At 61.6% G+C, this 17,064-nt stretch overlaps 1 protein-coding gene across 1 annotated transcript in view; it reads right to left on the minus strand.

Annotated features, from left to right (window-relative positions):
- PPP1R12B (protein phosphatase 1 regulatory subunit 12B) overlaps positions 1–17,064 on the minus strand; it is a 63,541-nt gene that overhangs the window by 7,713 nt on the left and 38,764 nt on the right. Inside the window, 7 exon segments of the mRNA XM_070401407.1 lie at positions 1,044–1,097; positions 3,054–3,104; positions 3,106–3,160; positions 3,718–3,757; positions 3,760–3,814; positions 3,816–3,867; positions 4,956–4,972. Coding sequence (XP_070257508.1) covers positions 1,044–1,097; positions 3,054–3,104; positions 3,106–3,160; positions 3,718–3,757; positions 3,760–3,814; positions 3,816–3,867; positions 4,956–4,972 — 324 coding nt within the window.

Consider the following 17,064-nt stretch of genomic DNA (forward strand, 5'->3'; position numbering starts at 1 on the left):
CCACAGTTCCCCCCACAGATCCCGCCCCACAGCCCCCCCCAGCTCCCCGCTCCACAGCTCCCCCCACAGCTCCCACCCCACAGCTCCCCCACCCCCACAGCTCCCACCCGACAGCTAGGAGCACAGGGACACCAGGGCCCGTTGAGCCACCTGGGGGTTCACATGATACCTCTCAAATAGGCCCGACTCCCCGCAGGGGCCCCCCCCCCGTTCCTTGGGAGCCGCTGGTCACCAGGGGTCAGAGGCTGAGCTGATTCTCCCCCTCCCCGCAAGATTCCAGGACAATGGGGCCTCGTGATTAGATGAGACACCAGCCAAGGGAATAAATGCGTCACAAAAGCCAGCTGCTTTCCAACTGAAGAGGGGATGAGAGCATGCGCCTCAGGGTCAGGCAGAGCGGGGTCACCAATGCACCAGAGCCTTCCCGATCCAAGAACGTCCGATTCCAGAAAAACATTCCGAATGCGGCCGGAGGCCAGCAACTAACAGGAACACTCCCCCAGGGTGAGGCTCTGCTCACGCTCCATCACGGGCCTCCGCCTGCGAGGTCCTGCGGGGCTCCCTTCTGCCCCAGGGGGCGGGAGGGCAGAGCCTGGGCCCATTGTGTGTGGTGCAGTGTATTTATGTGTATGAGTGTGGCGCAGTATGCACGTGTGCACATGCGTGGGGCAGTGTGCACAGTGTGTGCATGTATGCAGTATGCATGTGCATGCAGTGTACTGTGTGTGCATGCGGCGTACTGTGTGTGTGTGCATGCAGTGTATGCGTGTGGTATACTGTGTGTGTGCGTGTGTGTATATGAGCAGGTCTGCCTATAGGCAGGACACTGACCCTCCCAGGACCTGCCCCCACACAGGACGTGTGGAAGGACTGACCGTCTGATGAAGCCCAAGGACGAGCAATGAGCTGCGGTCCACGTCAGACAGAAAGAATTTATGACCGAGCTGGGAGTGGAATGCGGTCCCCCGCCGGAGACGCGCTTTTTCCACTGGCACACACAACAGGAGAGGCTCGGGGAGGAGAGGACACAGGGAGCTGCCTACCCGCTTCTCCACCTCCAGCAGCGAGGACCTGTCGGGCGTCTTCTCCTGTTTCTGCTGAAGAAGGGGAGGGAGCGAGTCACGGAGCGGTCCCAGGCAGGCCGTCTGGGCAGCTCCACCGTGGAGGTGGAGGTGACAGCAGGCTCCGGGCGCCCGGTATGCCCTGCTGTCTGCAGGGCCCCGTGTTTGGCAGCCACCGTGCAGACAGGGCCCTCTGGGCCTGCCCCTCCAGCTCACCAGCCCTCACGTCCTCCCTAGAGTCCCCCGAGTGAGCACGGGACCCCTCTCCTCTGAGAGCGGCCACTCCTGAGCGAGGCCTGGGCCATCCCATTGCACTCTGTGCTTTTCCCCGGAGCAGTGGCCTCCCTGGCCGTGGGCCTCAGGGTCCTCGGGAGGCTCCTGCTGTCTCCCCAGCTTGGACCAGACTCGGCCCCCTTCTTTCACACATGGAGCTCCCAGATAAGCTGATTTTATTTGAATGAAAGATGAGAACTTCTCTAGGTCACAGTGAGGGCAGAGCCGGCAGGGCAGGTCATGGCTGCCCCACGGAAGGGGGAGAGGGGGGTGTGGAGAGCAGCCTGGTACCAGGAGCTGCCCAGAGCTCCTCTCTCGGCAGGCACTGGACCCAGACACCCCGTGGCTTTGCCTGCAGAGGTTCCTTTTTTCAAAAAACTAAGGAATAGCCAGAAGTAACAGCACAGCTGAGAACGTGCTCCTGTCCTGTGGGCTCTCCTGTCCTCAAGGTCACGTTCCTTGTTCTTTTTAAAAATATATATTTTTATTGATTTCAGAGAGGAAGGGAGAGGGAGAGAGAGAGAAACATCAACGATGAGAGAGGATCATGAATCGGCTGCCTCCTGCACACCCGCTACTGGGGACGGAGCCCGCAACCCGGGCATGTGCCCTGTTCGGGAATCGAACCGTGACCTCTGGTTCATCGGTCTACGCTCAACCACTGAGTCACGCCAGCCGGGCATGTCCCCTGTCCTGAAGGTCACACCCCGTCCTGAAGGTCATGCTGTCCCCTCCGGAAGCCGTCCCCGTCCTGTCAGTCTGCATCCCTGGCTGAGAAGCAAGGTCTGTGAGGACTGCACTTACTAGCAGTTCACATCCACAAAGAACTGGGTTTTTGTTGTTCTTTAGATCTTGGCGCCCTGAGAGCTCAGTGGGCCTTCTAGGCACCAACTCCAGGTATCCCTGGGGAACCATCTCCATGAGGATGGGAGGCCCCACCCTCTCCTGCCAAACGCTCCACTTTTGGCCAATCAGCAGCGACTTGCTTTGCAGCAGCACTTCTCCTGAACTTCGATAGCGCATATTTGGCAAAACTAAGGACATGACGACACACCCAGCAAGCAGTGGCTGGAAAGGCAGATTTTATTCCAGCGCCCTTCGCCTGTTGGTCAGCAACAGCTGAGACTGTGGACCCTGAAGGTTGGCCTGGGGCAGGGAGGGCGGCAGGGGAAGTCCATCCTCCTGCGAGGTGCTGGGTGAGGTCTGGATCGACTGACACAGCTCATTGGCTGTTGAGATAAAAGCAGCTTCGGACACCCGGGTCAGCTGAGTGTGGACTGGCTGAGAGTGTGGACTGGCTGAGGAGGGCAGACTGGCGGGGACTGGGCTGCCGGGGCTGAGTCCATCCCTCAGCCTCACTCTTTCCTTGAGGCCGAGACCTGCTTTTCTTGTCCAACTGAAGTCACTTAAACGCCCCAGGGGCCCCAGGCTGCAGGACAGAAGCTCTGCAGGGGCTGGACCCTCCATCCAACACCACCTCTGCCCTGAGCAGCCCCTGCCTCAGGCCTCTGTGCCCTGTGCCGGTGTGTGACAGGGCTCCTTGTCCCTCTCTGGGAGGACCTGGGGGACGAGGCAGAACAGGCTGGGACTGGCCTCATCCCACGAGATTGATGCTTCGCATTTAGGCACCAGGAGTTGCTCCCAGGACTAGCGACCATCCCTCCTCAGCAGATGCTGATTAACCTGCCGCCCCCGCCCCCGAGGGCCCCGTCCCCTCACCTGGGCCACCTTCTCCAGCCTGGACTTGACATCTGCCAGCTCCAGCTGGGCCCTCCTGCAGCTTGGTCTTCAGCTTCTGGTTTTCGGTCAGGGCGCCCTCGTTAGAGCTGGGGAGCAAGTGGCCTCAGTCACCTTGGGGGTCGCCCGAGGTCGCCCAGCAAGAACCACCATCCGCCACCCACTGGGGGGGGGGGGGTGTCTAGGGAATGTGTCCCGTTTACTGGTCTGCACCCCTCCCCAACCCCCGTCAGCGGGAGGCCCTGGTGCTGAACACAGCAACAGGCTTGACCTCAACACAGTCCCCCCCCGCCGCCCCCCGGAAGCCACAGCTCACCCCGGAAACAGCTGCTCACACCCTATGTGACTGTGTTCTCAGAGCCAGCCCTGTGCGCACTGATTTGGGTCAAGTTCTGCTTAACAAACGCTTTCCTCACAAAACCGTTCTCCTGTCACCTCCTCTGCGAGGTGGAGGAGAGTGGTGGGGGCAAACCTGTGAGCCCGCAGCCGCTCTGGACAGGCCCGTGGGCAGGAGGTCCCGGGCTGACCGAGCTGGGGGCAGCGGGAGGCCTGGGTGTGATGTCACTGCCCGCCCTCAGCTCCATCAGACGGGGTGCACGTCCCACCAGCAAAGGCCGCAGCCCGCGAACAGCACGCTGAGCAGGACCCTACCTTCTTATAGTCCCTGCTGCTGTCCTCGTCGCGAGGCTGGCCAGGTTGGCCAGGCGGGCCTCTCGCGCCTCCCTGCGCGCTCTCGCCGAGGCCCCGGTCCCCATAGGCGTCGCTGGCCGTGGGGTTGCTGCCTCCAGACTCCAACCTGTGGGGACACCGGGAGACGCACTGACCTCAGGGCAGCTCTGAGGACGGCGTGCGGAAGGGCAGCGAGCCTTTTCTGAGAAGCGCTTGGGCGCCAGCCGACACATGCAGACGCCCCTTCCCTGACCCCACCCCCAGCTGCTGGGACCTGAGGTGGAGCCAGCTCAGAGGAGGAGGAGGAGGAGGAGCAGGAGCAGGGGGCCGTCACTGGCCAAGAATGGAGCTTACTTGAAAATTGGTGGTTTAGACCCAAAATGCTAACTTAAATCTTAGAGCTTTTCAAATTAATTTAGGGTTGAACTGCTTCTCTTAAGAGTGTGCTTTTAAAAGCAAAAGTTTCTTGGATCTCAACAGCCCTGGGAAAATGCTTCCAGTGACCTGCCAGGGAATCAGAAACACATGGACTTGGAGCTCGAGCTGCAGGCTTGGGAGGAGTGGTGATGGGGCAGTGGGCTCGGGCCCTGCAGGCGGAGGGGGGTGGTGATGGTGGCGGGGGGAGGCAGTGGGCTCCGGCCCTGCAGGCGGAGGGGGTGGTGGTGGTGGGGGGGGAGGCAGTGGGCTCGGGCCCTGCAGGTGGAGGGGGTGGTGGTGGTGGTGATGGGGCAGTGGGCTCGGGCCCTGCAGGCGGAGGGGGTGGTGGTGGGGGGGGGGGAGGCAGTGGGCTCCGGCCCTGCAGGTGGAGGGGGTGGTGGGGGGGGGGGGGAGGCAGTGGGCTCGGGCCCTGCAGGCGGAGGGGGTGGTGGTGGTGGGGGAAGGAGGCAGTGGGCTCGGGCCCTGCAGGCGGAGGGGGTGGTGATGGTGGGGGGGGGAGGCAGTGGGCTCCAGCCCTCCAGGCCTGGGGAGGGGAGGAGGGGTGTGGAGAGGGGAGGAGGAGTGGTCAGGAGCGCTGCAGGTCTGTGGGGTCCCAGCGGCTCCCCCGCGCGGCTCTGTACTCCACACCAGACTCGGCTGCCTGCTCAGGGTGTGAGTGCTGTGAGGCCGTGGAAAGGGAGGGACGTGAGGGACACGCTACACTAGGAAGCGGGTGGTGTGTCAGACATGCACTCACACACGAGAGCTAAGCATGCGGAAAAAAACGGTCCTTCTTACCTAGAAAGTCTTTCGTGCTGGAGAAAGGAAGAGACAAAAAACAAAACAAAGATTAGAAACCAGCATCAGCAAGGGAGAGGTACACGCGTCTCCATTTGCAAACACTTTTCATTGCGCGGCGGCAGAGGGGTGCGTCGAGAGCAGGGGTCCTGGCAGCAGCCGCCCTCTGCGCCAGGACTCTGCCCTGGAGACAGGGGACACACTTCCAGTACAGGGAGCGGAGCAGCAAAATGGGGAGCAGTCACTACCTGCCCCCTCCTGCTCCAGGAGCCAGGCACCATTAGTTGCCTGCAGGTCACCAACCTGGCAAACATCTCTGTCTCCTGGGCCTGCAGTGACCGGGAGGGGCAGTCCCCATCCCAGTCGGACGGACGGGAAAAAGCTCTGGGGGCCTCAGAAGGACTCTGAGGTGAAAACGAGGCGCCGACATGGGGCCAGGGCAACCCAGGCAGGACAGTTCTTCGCTTCACATTTAATTTTAGTCATCAATGACCTTTACCCTCTTACCTCCACTTTTCTTTTTAAGAACTCAGGAAAAGAAAAGCCCTGCTGATTTGCATGCATCTACTCATTTCCTATTTTGAGGTGTTGACAACAAAACCCCCAAGGACAGAGAGAGAAGGAAGAGGGGACAAGGGCCCAACAACCCAGAGAGGAAGGACCCCTGAACCGCCAGAGTCACCTGGCTGTCCACTCACCCCCCCGGCTGTCCACTCGCCCCCCCCCCGGCTGTCCACTCGCCCCCCCCAGCTGTCCACTCGCTCCCCCCCCCTGGCATCCACTCGCCCCCCCCCCCCCGCCCGCTGTCCACTCGCCCCCCCGGCTGTCCACTCGCTCCCCCGGCTGTCCACTCGCTCCCCCGGCTGTCCACTCGCTCCCCCGGCTGTCCACTCGCTCCCCCGGCTGTCCACTCGCTCCCCCGGCTGTCCACTCGCCCCCCCGGCTGTCCACTCGCCCCCCCGGCTGTCCACTCGCCCCCCCGGCTGTCCACTCGCTCCCCCGGCTGTCCACTCGCTCCCCCGGCTGTCCACTCGCTCCCCCGGCTGTCCACTCGCTCCCCCGGCTGTCCACTCGCTCCCCCGGCTGTCCACTCGCCCCCCCGGCTGTCCACTCGCCCCCCCCGGCTGTCCACTCGCTCCCCCCCCTGGCATCCACTCGCCCCCCCCCCCCGCCCGCTGTCCACTCGCCCCCCCGGCTGTCCACTCGCCCCCCCCCGGCTGTCCACTCGCTCCCCTCCCTGGCATCCACTTGCCCCCCCACCCTCCCGGCTGTCCAGGGGAAGGACGGAGCGGGCGGCCATTCTCCATGGAAACCTCTCTAAACCAGGGGAACTGCCATCAGAATTCTCAGGTGCTTCTGCAGAATGGACACAGGTTGCCCTCGATCCAGACCGAGTCTTTCTACTTCCTAGACAATTTTTAAAAGGCCCACTCTGTTCGGCAGCCTGTGAGGCAGCAGGTGACTGACCATGAGGATGCGTCCGGGGGGGGGGGGGGGGGTGTGGTGTGCAGGGGCTCAGCAGCGAAGCACCTGGTGCACAGGAGCCTCAGCGCCTCACGCCTGGTGCCGAGCATCCTGGGGCCTGCGGCTGGAGCGCAGGAACCTGCTGAGAGTCAGTTACTGCGTCATCATCACTAAGGAGGTGGGTGTCTGACTTGAAGCCTGTTTAGTGTGATGCCCTCTGGGGAAGTGCTTAGTTTATAAAGTGCCGCCAGCCACCGCTCTGTGAGGAGATGCCGCCTTCACACGTCGGGGTGAATGAAAAGTCAGAACCAGGAGAAGTGTAAGCTGTGAAATGCCAGAGATTCATGAGCTCAGAATGAAGCTCACACAGCAAATGCCCAGGGCCTCCCGAGCCTAAGAACCACTGTGCGGGCCTGCAGGGGGCACAGCTGAGCGGCAGCCCGGACTCGGGGGGGGGGGGGGGGGGGGGGGGGGGGGGGGCGGGGGCCGAGCCGCAGCCTGCTCTGAAGCAGCGAAGGGAAACCTGTGACCAGGTGGCAACCCGGTCTCCAATGGAGGCTCCGGAAAGCGCCGGCTTTAGAGAGACTCACTCACTCAGGCATTCTAAAACCATGTGTCTCAGAGGCTTCCCTGGGACCCACCCTCGTGGCTGCAGGGCCCAGAATGGGGTGGGCAACCACAGGGCTGCCGTTTCTGGGAGGCTCTGAGGTCTGCTCTGCGCACGACTGGCTCTTAAGGATGGTCCAGACCCAGGCGCAGGCTCCTTCCTTCCTCTGGAAACTCCCCGACTACCTCCCTCCGTCAGCCCCAGGGCCGTCCTGGGAGGGACAGCGCCAGGCTGGTTCCGATGGTGAAATGTGTACGGCTCGCAGAACACCAGGGGCTGGCTTAGAAAACCCCACAAAAGCTTCCAACTTGAACGTTACCAGTTCAGGAAGACCCATCATTACACCCCCCCGCCCCCCGCCCGCCAACGTTTAAAATAAAATTGTGGCTCTGGAGAGCTGGGCCCGAGGGACAGGAAGGACACGGGTCACATGGCCACTGCCACGGCCCACAGTGATGGGAAAACCTGCTGCCATCTCCTGGGTCCCCAAGCGTCCCCCCTCCCCCCCAAGGCAGGCTGAGCTTTCCTGGGGGCCTCGGAGAACCCGCCTCCTGTGGTTCTTGGCTCCGTGACCACGGTGAGCGGGACCCTTCGGGTTCCAGGGCAATGGCAGCCCATCACGTTCACGGCTCAGGGGTGAGGCCAGTGGGAGCCATTTCAGAAATTCCCACATCCAAGGCTTCCCCCAGGAGAGAACGGCCTCACTGATCCGTAAGGGCCTCAGTGAGAACCACCCATGCCCTGGCCCAGCCGCAGCCGGGGGCCTGTGCCGGCGGGGCGGGCGGCGCTGACTCGCTGTGAGCAGGTGAGTTTCCGCCACCCAGTGTTTCACACGCCGAGTCCCATGACCTTCACCCCATCACTGTCCTGTCAGGAAGTGCGGTGCTGCCTCAGTCTGTGATGTCCCTGAAGGATCTCACGGCAGCTGTGGCCACCCTGTCGCCGTCAGGTGTCCCTCGCACGCTCTGGACACGTTTACAACGCGACACACACACCTTTGGTTGTCCCTGCAGGTCACGCTCTGGTCCCGGGCCAGCGCTTCCTCCGGAGCTGAGGCAGCTCTGTCCCTTCTCCCCGTCCTCCCGTCCCCTCCCTCGTGGACAGGGACCATGTTTAACAGCATGTCATGCTCAGAGAACGGACAACGCGGCTGCTGGGAAAGTAAACAGACACCCTGGCTGGTGAGGACACCGTCTTGGGCACAGAGTGCGTCCCCCGGGAGGAACACGCCTGCGTCATGCTGAGAGGGTCACGGCCAGCACACGAGCCCAGCGGCTGTAGGAGTGTTGGGGGAGGGGGATGAGGCCACGGTTTTCCGAGTTACAGCTGGTTCTGAGTTACAATGGTGCCCGCTGGGTGGCAGTTCAGCCCGGCTGCTGCCTGGCGTCTAAGACGAGGTGTGCAGCCATTCCTGCTCAGCCGGGAGCCGGGAGCCGGGAGCCGAGCCAAGGTCCCGTGGAGGACGGAGGACGGTCTCCTTGTCCGGAGGCAGAAGCAGGGACCCTCCCCTTCACAGCAGGAAAGCACGAGGACTTCCATCCCTGGCTCCCAGGCAGAGCTGCTCCGGGAATGCAGGCCCCAAGGCCACGCCCCTTTAACCCCAAAGTCTCTGGACCACAATTACCTCTCACAAAGGCAGTGAGAGCTTCTGGACCTTAACTCTGCGATCAGACCCTCCGCACCTTCCCCGAAGCCCAGTGCTTCTGCCTCGAGGCCCTGCAGCCTCAGTCTCTCCGCCCCAACAGCTCTGCAGACACCTTGCTCTTCCTGTACCTTCAGTTCGGGGTCCCCGTCCGTACAAAGGTGGGGCTCCCACAGCTCCCCAAGCTCTCCCCGTCCTCTCTGACCCTGCCTGTGCCTCACCTTCAGACACACCTATCAGAACGCAGTGTTACTGTTGGGTCGTAGTCAGACTGCAGCTCTGCTGTGTCTTGGTTCCCACCTTCCAGGGAACCAGAGTGAGGGCCGGGCACAGGTGGGTGTTACAATCACGTTTCTGCTGCATTAGACTGTTCAGAACCCTGGGCAGCACCCGGGGGTGGGGGGCAGGACGGGGCTGCAGAGGGATCTGACAAAAGCAGTGGGGTTTGCGACGACAGTGGGACAAGGGAAATGAGGGTGAGGAAGAGGCTCCTTCCTGAGGCCTCGCGTGGCAGCCGCTGGGGAGCCTTCAAGGGCTCCTAGCATGACAGCCGGGCCCCAGGGGAGGAGCCGTCACTGGGGGGCACACACAGGCCCCCTAGATCCCCATGAGGAGCTCAAGATAAACAGCTTCATAACAAACTGTCTTGGTGTCTGGGAGTCAACAGCCCCGGCTGTTGTCCTAGAATCACACTCCACACACCGCTGCACCCGGTGCCGACACAACAGTGGGCCAGGGCATGGGGCCGTCACACAGACGCAGGCCGTGCGGGTCCTGCAGGCTTCCCCACTCGGCCCCAAATAAGGAGCTGCCCCTGCGCCCAGCAGACTTGTTCCCTAACAAGGAGCGGCCGCCACACTGCCCAGCCCACAGCCCACGGAGACACCTGCTAGAACATGGGCACGCCTGGGGGCAGCACACCGCCCGTCAGCAGGCACAGGGCTTCCCGGGCTTTCCAGGCACATTCCCTGTGAGGAGGAGGAGGAAGGCGGCAGGTGCCACGATGCCTGGCACACACTGTCCCTGCGTCTCGCATGTACACACACACAGAGGCTCTCACAGTCTCACACACACACACACACAGTCACACACACACACACACACACACACACACACACAGTCTCACACACACAGAGGCACAGGCTCTCACAGTCTCACACACACACACACACACACACACACAGGCTCTCACAGTCACACACACACACAGAGGCTCTCACAGTCTCACACACACACACACAGTCACACACACACAGTCACACACACACACACACAGTCACACACACACAGACACACACATACTCACAGTCACACACACAGGCACAGGCCCTCACAGGCTCACACACACACACACACACACACACACACACGCTCTCACAGTCACACACATACTCACAGTCACACACACAGGCACAGACTCAGACACACACACACACACACACACACACATGCTTGAAGCTGCACACAATTAAAGGTTACTGTACACAGTTGCATGGCCATTTGGGAGCTTTTTCTTTTAAAAGCACAGTGTTGACCCATAAAACACAGGAAAGGGAACAACTAAATATAGCCCGGAGCATGAGAAAAGGCCTGGAGAGGCAGACAGGACGGAACGCCCCCTCTGCCCCTGCAGCTGACACTGAGGGTTAAGGGCTCAGGTGCAGGAGCCGGCACGTGGGGACCGGCTGACACAGGGCCACGTGCACGTGGGACCGTCACTGGCACAGCAGCCACAGGGCCTCTCTGCAGGTTCTAGCTTCCTGCCCGACTCCCTCGTGCCCTGACACACCTGTGTTCAGCCCACCTCCCAGACACACATGCACTCGCCCTGCACTCAGCACAAGACACGGAGATAAAACCGCTTACTCGGAGCGTCTTGGCCGTCGGGGAGGGAGTGGCGGGGGGTGAGTCCGACGTAGACTTCCTGCTCCGAGGGAACTCCTTGCTCCGGGTGTACAGAGAGGACATGGCTGCGCTGAGCAGCGGAGCTCAGCGAGGACGCGGCCACCCTGGAGTCCAGCCTGCAGCTCTGGGCCGCCAGCTGAGCAGGCGTGAGGCGTGTCCCTCCACACGTCTAGCCGGGTCCGCTGGACAGCAGTCCCGCCGGGGTGGCGGGGAGCCTCGCTGCGTGGCCTGGACCGAGTCCTGGGTTCTCCAAAAGCTCACTCTTCCCGAGGCCTCCTCCCAACGACAAGAGATGCAATCCTGAGGCAGGACGCCCTGGGGCCAGCGGAGACGCTGGGACGGCCAGCTCACGGCCGGAGGGAAGGAACGAGCCCCTGCAAACACGCGTCTCCCAGGCTGGCTCCACGCGGGGCGAGGCCAAGGGCTGTGATCACTCAGGTCCGGCAAGTCAGGAGTTTGTGAGAAGCAGCAGTTGGAGGAGCTGGGCTCCCGTCCTCCAACATATAAACACTCAGCCACATCCCTCCTCTTCTCTCTGACGTTCCAAAGCCGATTCGCTCAGCCAGGAATGCTGGAGCCGGGCCAAGGGCAAGGATCGCTTCCAGCCCACGCGGCCGCCACTTGCCGGGGGAGCCAGCGCAGCTTCTAGGAACACGGGGCTCGGGGTGCACGCGCAGACCCCGGCTCACAGCGGCTCTTCTCGGCTGTGACGAGGGGCCTCTATTCAAAAGCCCAGACAGATGCCCGCACAGCACGGAGGCCTCCATGCTCCGTTCCAACCACAAGTCACTAGCTGCCCCGAGAAGCCCAGCAAACTGACACCGAAACTCCAGGCCGGGGCAGGGGGTCATGTGGGCACGGCGAGGGCCAGGCCGGGGACACACCAACAGCAGGGGCAGCAGGACCCAGGACCAGACTCCACAGCGAAAAGTCAGTTAAAAAGAAAGGAATGTGTCTGCGTGGTCTCGAGGGGGGAATTTGACCATGAAGCTCTTCCACACCCTGCCATCCCCACCCACACACACTGCTGGCCCCTGCTTTCTACCCTGTGGCGACCCCAGCACAGCCCGCCTCTCTGGCCCCACCCCCTTTCCCACATGAATTTAAATTCCCTCCTTTCCTGGCTCATCTTGCGTCCAGGCAGTGCCACCTGGTGACCCCTATGACCTCGCAGACCCCGCACCAAGCTCACAGACAGGAAGACCAGCGCCCTGTTTCCGTCTGACGCAGGCGACAGGAACTGCCCGTGAACACGGCAGTGGACGCAACCCCAGGCAGGGCCCCAAGCCTCCACCACCTCGTGCCCTCGGGCCTCCTAGGGCTGCTCCTCTGAGGGTTCTGCCCAAGGACGGGGAGGGAGGGGAGAGAGGAGAAAGGTTCCCTCAGGTGGGGGGCCCAGGCTCCTTTCTCACACGAAGGGTTAGTCACCAAGGAGCCTGGGAAGGGACCCTCGAAGACAGACTTCAGAGCCAGACCAGAGGCTCCGTCCTGCTCTTAGCCAGGGTCACGGCCCTGCCCCTCGAAAGCTCAAGGTTCAGGAGCTCTCGAAGGAGAGGGGTCCCAGGCCCTGCAAGAGGCTCCTCCTGCCGACCTGCCCAGAGCTGGCTTAGGGGCCTCGTGCTTCACAATTAAACTTAAATTCAGCAACAGCTCACAAAGGCAGACCCAGTGGGAGGCTGCCTGCTTTCATGGAGGGCGTGTGTGCCCCTCCACGGCCAGATGGAGCCGCGGCCACGCTGGGGGCAGAGCTGCCCACAGGGTCGGCTGGACCTGCCCCGGGACACGGCTCTCAGCACTGGACAGCGCTCCAGGCGGGACTCGGATGTCCTACTGTGCTCCAGGCAGGCCAGGGAGGAAGAACTACCCATCCCCATGTTCACTGCGCCCGAGAAGAGCACGCCGAATGGATCCTTTCTGATCGACTCAGAGGCAGCCACGAGGGCTTCTGTAGATGCTACAGCTGGTTAGATAAACGCGGGACAAGTAGCTTCAAAAGGTACGACGCACCCAAACTTTTGTTAAAACTATAAATATTCAAAAACCAGCCGGGGTGTAGAAAAGTCCTTTATGTCACGACGGTTGTTTTAAAGTGAGCAGGAGAGATGCTGAGTACCACTCACACGCCCCATAATCACTGTACGCGAGGAACTGCAGCATAAGCAGGTCTGCTCAGGAGAGAGGCCTGACATTCAGGGCGTGCTCGTGCTCTGCCTCCGGTGGAGCCCCCCGCCCCCCGCAACAGGCCCACAGCCGCTCCATTTGCTGGCGTCTCGTCAAGGCTGCTCTCCCACTGTCACAGAGAATCGAGTGTCACACAGACGACTGACCGCAGCGTGCTGGGCCCTGACCTGGGCCCGCAGGGGACGAGGCTGGTGCTGCCCCTCCCCTCCGCTCCCGCTCGCACTGGGGCAGAGCCTGCGCCGTCCTCACAGGAGCCACGTGGCACCTCACCTGGGCAAGTCCGCGAGTAAAACTCCACAAATGTGTTACCTGGTTACATACCATGCGAACGTGCCGTTTCCTGTCACCTGAGGGAATCTGAGACATAACCAAGGACAGGCTCCAAGACAGACAAGGATTTAGTCTGAGCTATTAATTTGGCAACAGGTTTTTAAAATGTCCCTCCTCTCTCCCAGGAGCAACAATGGCATTTTTAAAGCATCAAGAAGCCGCGTGCTTTGTAAGGCTCATGCTGTTGAGGCTCCTGTGTCAACACTCACGTGCCTTAAGGGATCCTGTTTGGTGTAAACTATGCTTTTCCTATGCAGAAGCTCAAGGCACTAAGTGGCTGCTACTGCTTCCAGCCCTGAGCCACGGCCAGCGCCCGGCCACCCGCTGTCGCCACCGCAGAAGGAATGACTCTGTGACTCGAGGGTCCGCCCAGGCTGCTGCCTCTGATGGTCAGAGCTGAACCTTGTGCTTTGATGAGGGCCCCAGGAACGCTCAGGGTGAAAACGATCCCTTTCTTAAGGATGCTATTAGTTGGTCTAGAAAATGTTTAAGAAAACAACAACACAGGAAAAATACCAGCAGGAAATTCAGCAGGAGGCTAAACAATAATTTCTTCTTAGTGGTACGACTTTGAACAATTTCTTCCTCTTTGTAGCAGAATCCCCTTTTATAACAAAATTTTCTAACACCTCAACCTTTACTATCCCGACATGAAAGCCACTGATATAAGCCCTGGCTAACATCATAACAATCATCTGAACAAACAGAGGAAACTAACATGATGAGATGCAGTGTTTCACTTGGACAGTCCGAGGCCTGTGATACCAGGAGGCAGATGAGGTAGACGAGGCCACCAGGGCACAGCTCTCCCAGGCCATCCTGGAGCAGAAGGTGGACGCGGGCCTGGAGAACGCGCTGCTCAGCGCCTCCCATGCGCCCCACCGTCACCGCACGCACCACCGTGAGGGAGAGAAGCACAATTAGGTAGTTTTCTCAAGTTCACGGTGGTTCAACATTCAGAACCTCCTCTGCCAGAAGACGTGCATTAACGTGTAAAATCAAGTCTGGTTTTGGACTCAGATAACTGCAGGGCGACTGTCACATGGGCACACAGCCCCACAGCCTCGGCCAGACCCCCAGCTGCTCGAGAGCCACCGCCCTGTGCTCGGAACTCCGTCTCCACGACAACGGGCCGAGCTCGTCAGGTCCCTCCAAGGAGACAGAGCCGCGGCCACTAACCCGCTAGCACCCGAGGCGGCAGCAGCGGAAGAAGTGGGGAGACGGATGGGGTGACGGACCGTCCTGGTGGCTGATACACCTTCCTCACCCCTGTATGAGGAATCAAAGTCCAAACAGAGAACAGGACGCAGCTTGCTCTCCTGACAGAGTCCTGGCTGGGGCGGAATGCACGGGGCCACAGGACAGTGGGTCTAAAGCTACAGCCTCTCCAGGGAACAGACTGCGCCCCGATGACCCGTCTCCTTGGCAACAGCACGACCCAAAATTAATCGGATCCTTAAAAGGAAGATGCCAAGAGGACCGGTTCTGAGACGCCCAGGCGGCCTTGGGAGTGGAAGGCCCATGTGACCCTGGAGGGGGTGGGTCACGGGGTCACCTCTGGAGGAGACATCAGCGGCTCCGGGTGGAGAACTGCCCCACACACGGCCGCTCCTTCCCCCACGGCCTGTCCCCCGGGGGCTGATGCGACGCCATCACTGAGGGGCCGTCCCCATGAGCACCAGGACCCTAGCAGCCCTCAGACTTCTCAGACCCCGTCCTGGGCAAGCTGGCCACCCCCTTTCCGAGGTGAGGCGGAGGCTGAGAGAGGAACAGCGATGCCTCTGGTTCACTCTGCTGGAGGAGGGGCTCGCTCTGAAACAAGGACTGTGTTGCGGGAGCACTGAGAAAGTCTCACGTCCACACAGCACCTCACCTCCCTCCGTGTCTTCAAGCTCAGCCCGCCGGCTCCCAGGCAGCTGCCTCGCCTGGCCGGGCCTTGCCTCTCGGGGCATACCTTACCATATTAGGCAGTCGGGCGAGCAGGAGGCTCAGCCTGGGATTTTACCTAAAAGGACAAGGGCTGGAGGGACGGGAGGTCACTGGTGCACTGCTTGGGTTGGTGGGGGGTGGGGGGGGGGGGGGCGGTCCAGCAAAGGCTAGAAGCGGGCTGGGAAAGCCAGGGCCGTAGGGACAGAGCTGTGACTTCCTCGGGGGGGCTGGAGCTGGGGGGACACTGGAGGAAACAGGGCAGGGTACTTAGGGAGCCGACTGGAGCGGGGCTCCCCAGGCTCGGAGCGAGGGGGAGCACCGGCCCCACTCCTGCCCTTCCCATCGTCCCGCGCTTCCCGCTCCTGCAGCCCCGTCAAGCCCACTTCTCAGAACTCACCAGGGACAGTTCAGACACTGACACACGTCGGGGGAGCCTGGGCGCCTCTCTGACTCACAAGACACCTATTCTCTGCAGAAAAACTAGGAATGACGTCAAATCACCCGATTCTAAGGTCAGCGAAAGCCTCACTCTCATCTAGACTTAGGGACCTGGACCCGGAGGATCTCAATGGGCCTCCAGCACCCCAACCATTTAAATGTACCATCACTTCCAGCACAGCTCCAGGTCGGCCGGGCATCACCCCCATGTACACGAGGGAACGGAGGCTGGGAGCTGAGTGGTGCGCCAGGTGCAGGCGGGCTGCAGCTTAGGCGTCCGCTCGCGTCCTAACAGGGTGTCCCTGGAGACATAAACAGACGGAAAGCCCACCTGACAGCCCCATAGGAGCACGGCTGTGATAGGAGCTTGGGGCCTCAGTTCTCATCTCTGACACGAGCAGCAGGAATTTAGGGTCCCTGAGGCCGCCCCACCGTCCCCAAGCTAAGCCCAAATCTGCTCCCGAGTCTCCAGCTCACAGCCCCACGGACTCCCCTGTCTACACCGTCTGCTCACTCTGCTCAGCTACATGGGCCCCCACCTCTTCTCAGGGGTGTCGGGCACACTCCTGCCTGTCTCTGCTGGCGCCTTCCCAACGACAACACTGCACCCCTAAGTCCACAGCCCACTACCCTCCTTCAGGTTTACGCTCGCACGAGGCTTCCTCAACAAGGCCTGTCCGACCACCTGCTGGTGCTGCCCTGTCCACACGCACCCACCAGAGCCTCCCTCGGGAGTGGAGGTGGCATCGGAGGCGACCCTGTGTAACCCGCCGAGCAGAACGCCAGTGGGAGGCGTGAGCCTGGCGGGTCTGCCTCACTGTAGCCCTGCAACACCAAGCGGCCAGGTCCCTGAACCCTAACTTGTTGGGGCCTCGGTTTCCTTCACGGTAACAGGAAGCTCCAGCCCAAGTCACCTCTGAATCCTCCAAAGCTGAGGTGAGTGACTCCACTACTGGGAACTGGTTTCGACGGTCCCTTTAACACAAAGCAAACTGTCCCTCTCCGCTGTGCAGGGCCCGTCCGTGGAGGCACCATCGTCCTTGTTGGCCCCCAGTGCCTCCGAGTGATGGGTCCAGTCACAGGACAGACGCTGCGAGGAGCAGAGGCGGGACAGCCAAGCGCAGGCCCAGAGGGGCGGGCGGCCCACACAGGTGCACAGCACAGGAGACAGACGCTCCTCACCGCCAGCGTGTTCTCACAGCAGCCTTCCCCACCTCAGGACGCAGGCTCACTTCTCCTTCACCGAGCAAGGGAAGGCCATCCGGACACCAGCCGGGCTGCCCACACACCCGTCGGCGGTGTGTTCCCGGTCTCACTGGCTCCTGAAGCGACCAATGGGGACAGGCTTTGGCCACACCAGGCACGAGGCAGACTAAGCAAAGTCTCCACCGTCTCAGCACCACGCCTTGTGCCCTACAGCGATGCAGGGCAGGTCTGCCTCTGTCGCAACCGGGAGCAGAGGCAGCCTCCAGCCAGAGCCCCTCTCCACATCCAAATGCTGGTGACAAACAGACGCAGTGCCAGTGCCGTCTCCACTCCCAGCTAAAGACTCAGAGATGCCCCCAGGGGCGCCATCACGAGAGGGCAGGAGGCAGCCTGCAGCTGCTGCCCGT

Source organism: Myotis yumanensis, unplaced genomic scaffold (genome assembly GCF_028538775.1).
Source record: "Myotis yumanensis isolate MYYU_CA2020_CCGP unplaced genomic scaffold, mMyoYum1.0.hap1 SCAF_22, whole genome shotgun sequence".
In the NCBI taxonomy this organism is placed as follows: Eukaryota; Metazoa; Chordata; class Mammalia; order Chiroptera; family Vespertilionidae; genus Myotis; species Myotis yumanensis.